Source organism: Daktulosphaira vitifoliae, unplaced genomic scaffold (assembly GCF_025091365.1).
Source record: "Daktulosphaira vitifoliae isolate Bord-2020 unplaced genomic scaffold, ASM2509136v1 Scaffold_4, whole genome shotgun sequence".
NCBI lineage: Eukaryota > Metazoa > Arthropoda > Insecta > Hemiptera > Phylloxeridae > Daktulosphaira > Daktulosphaira vitifoliae.
Genome location: NW_026099575.1, coordinates 12,419,847 through 12,422,206, shown reverse-complemented (window position 1 = coordinate 12,422,206; position 2,360 = coordinate 12,419,847). Strand labels below are relative to the sequence as shown.

The 2,360-nt window shown below is 27.9% G+C and overlaps 1 protein-coding gene across 1 annotated transcript in view; it reads right to left on the bottom strand.

The window, feature by feature from the left end:
- The window catches only part of LOC126904944 (trimethylguanosine synthase-like), a 3,233-nt gene extending 1,293 nt beyond the window's left edge, over positions 1 to 1,940 (bottom strand). Inside the window, exons 1-3 of the mRNA XM_050684349.1 lie at positions 1,352 to 1,940; positions 849 to 1,288; positions 768 to 784 (exon numbers count right to left, since the gene is read on the bottom strand). Of these exons, the coding sequence (XP_050540306.1) occupies positions 768 to 784; positions 849 to 1,288; positions 1,352 to 1,940 (1,046 nt within the window). The remainder of the gene's footprint in view (positions 1 to 767; positions 785 to 848; positions 1,289 to 1,351) is intronic.
- Between the last annotated feature and the right edge of the window lie 420 nt (positions 1,941 to 2,360).

Below are 2,360 nucleotides of genomic sequence, written 5' to 3'. Positions count from 1 at the left end.
CATTCATTAATTTCATGGCACATTTGCAACACACTTTTCCGCTAAAATTCGACTGTAGAAATCTGCACGCGCTCGGGGCCGCGACTGCCATTGTTTTGCCGCTCATTAAACCCAATATAATTTTGATATTATACAATGATTTAATAACAATATTTTTATTAATTCTATTAAAAAAAAATTCTTAACTTTTATGACAATAAACTGAAACGAGATTTAATATATTTTAGTTGTGATTTACAATTTGATAAGTATATTATTTTTATCAATAGTAAAATTGTATTTCATCGGAAAAATTGAAAATCTAACAAATGTATTTTTTACTAATTAAAGTCTTTTTTTAGACTAATGGTGATAATTTGTAAAGAGAAGCTTATATGCTTTATGTCCCTTGCAATAGTATTAAAAGCAGTTTTTAATATGTGACAATTTTATAAATTAAACTAAAGTAATAAAACATTAATAGTGTTATAAAGAAAATTTAATATTTATTAGGTTTATACAATATAATATATAAAATATAATATTTAATATGATACAATTATTTAAGAATATATTTTAATTTTCATATTAATAATGTCATATTATTTTTATTATTTATTTGAATATTATTTTGAAATTAATTATGTTTTTTATTTCGATTGAATAATTTTATAACAGTTTGTGTATAATATGCGTTCATATTGTAAAATTTTCCAAAATATGCTGTGATAGAATCCAGCTTTCCGTTGATAAAATTTTTTTGGATTTCTATATTGTTATCAAAGTACTTTCCTAATTTGAACAGCTATAAAATAAATTGATAATATTAACTAATGTAATATGCACCGTGTAGAAATAGAGAAACTTACTTCATTTCGTCTGGTACTTTTTGGTAAGTGCATTGCAACGTTAGGAGCAATTCTTCTGGCCAATTTGAGGATTGCTCGTCCTCCTTTTTCGTAGTCAGTGCAAATGTTTTTCTTCGAATTGTATATTCGGTGGTTTATGTACCATGGAGTTGAAGTTACAATTACTTCAGGCTTGTATTTTTTTAAATCATTAGCTATAGCAAAAAAGTCGCCCATAATGAACTTAATTTTATCTCTCACACCGTAAATTTCTGCATTTTTTTTAGCAAATTCCAATTTTTTCGGATCAATGTCTATTGCTATGACTTTTTCATATTTCATTGCTAATTGTATTGCGTTTCCTCCGGCGCCACAAAATGGGTTCATTGCTACATTGTGACCCTTACACCTTTTTGCAATATGTTTGCTCAACATTTCAGGGCACATAGAATAAAATGATTCTAAAACAATTTTTATAGTTAACATTAAACAATTAGAGATTACCTAAGTATAACTTTTATTACCATAATCCAAGAGAATTCCGTCATCAAATTTTGTAAACAGAAAGTGTCTCTTGTCCCACAAGTAATTTGGGACATAACGAGGGCGAGTATTATTGGAGCTATTAATGTTGTAATTAAGTTTAATTGATGTTGTGCTATCATTTAAAGCGGACTCCGGTGTATGGAATTGAGTTGATTCAGCCGAGTTACATATTTGGGTTGAAATATTCTTCTCCTCTGTAGCGTTTTGAAGCTGACAGAGCGAGTCAGTGTCGGCATAATCGTTATTTGGTAGGTCGGTTTCAAATGAATTGTCAGTTGTATTATTGTTTGAAAAAATGTTTTTTTCGGTTTCAACGGCAACAGTTTGTGCTGATGCATCTGTAAATTTTCGGCCTGTTGTTGAAATATCTGCCAAAATAGGCATAGCATTTGGACTTGCAATCAAAGTAGATTTACTATCCATAGTTGAATTTCCAATAAGAGATGCAGTTTTTTTCTCCTTGAAAAGTTCATTGTTCAAGTATATGAGAAACGAGAATACTAAAATTCCACCTAAAGTGAGATCCTGTATAAATGGAACAGGAATAAAGAAATAAGCAATCGCCATAGCCGAACAAATAAGAAATGAATCCATTGTTTCGATAAATTTAGTTTGCGAAAAATTTATGTTTAAACGAAATTAATACTGTTAAAAAGCGTATAAAAATCGGTACGTAATTATCACTATGGAAAAACACGGGCGGTAATTAAAAACGAACTGAATTCAAGCTATATTGTTTTTTACTTTTTATACAGAAAATTATCCTTAGTTACCATTATTTCAGCCAATTTATATAATAATAAGGAAATTATTTTAACAAAATTTTGAGCTTTTCTCATAAATTTACTGTTAATAGTAATTATATAAGTTTAAATAAATTAAAATTGGGTTCTTATTACATATTGATCATTAAAGTCGATTATTGAGAGAAGAAAATTTTTATGTACAAACATAGAAAAAATGCACATCATCACAAAATTATAAAAA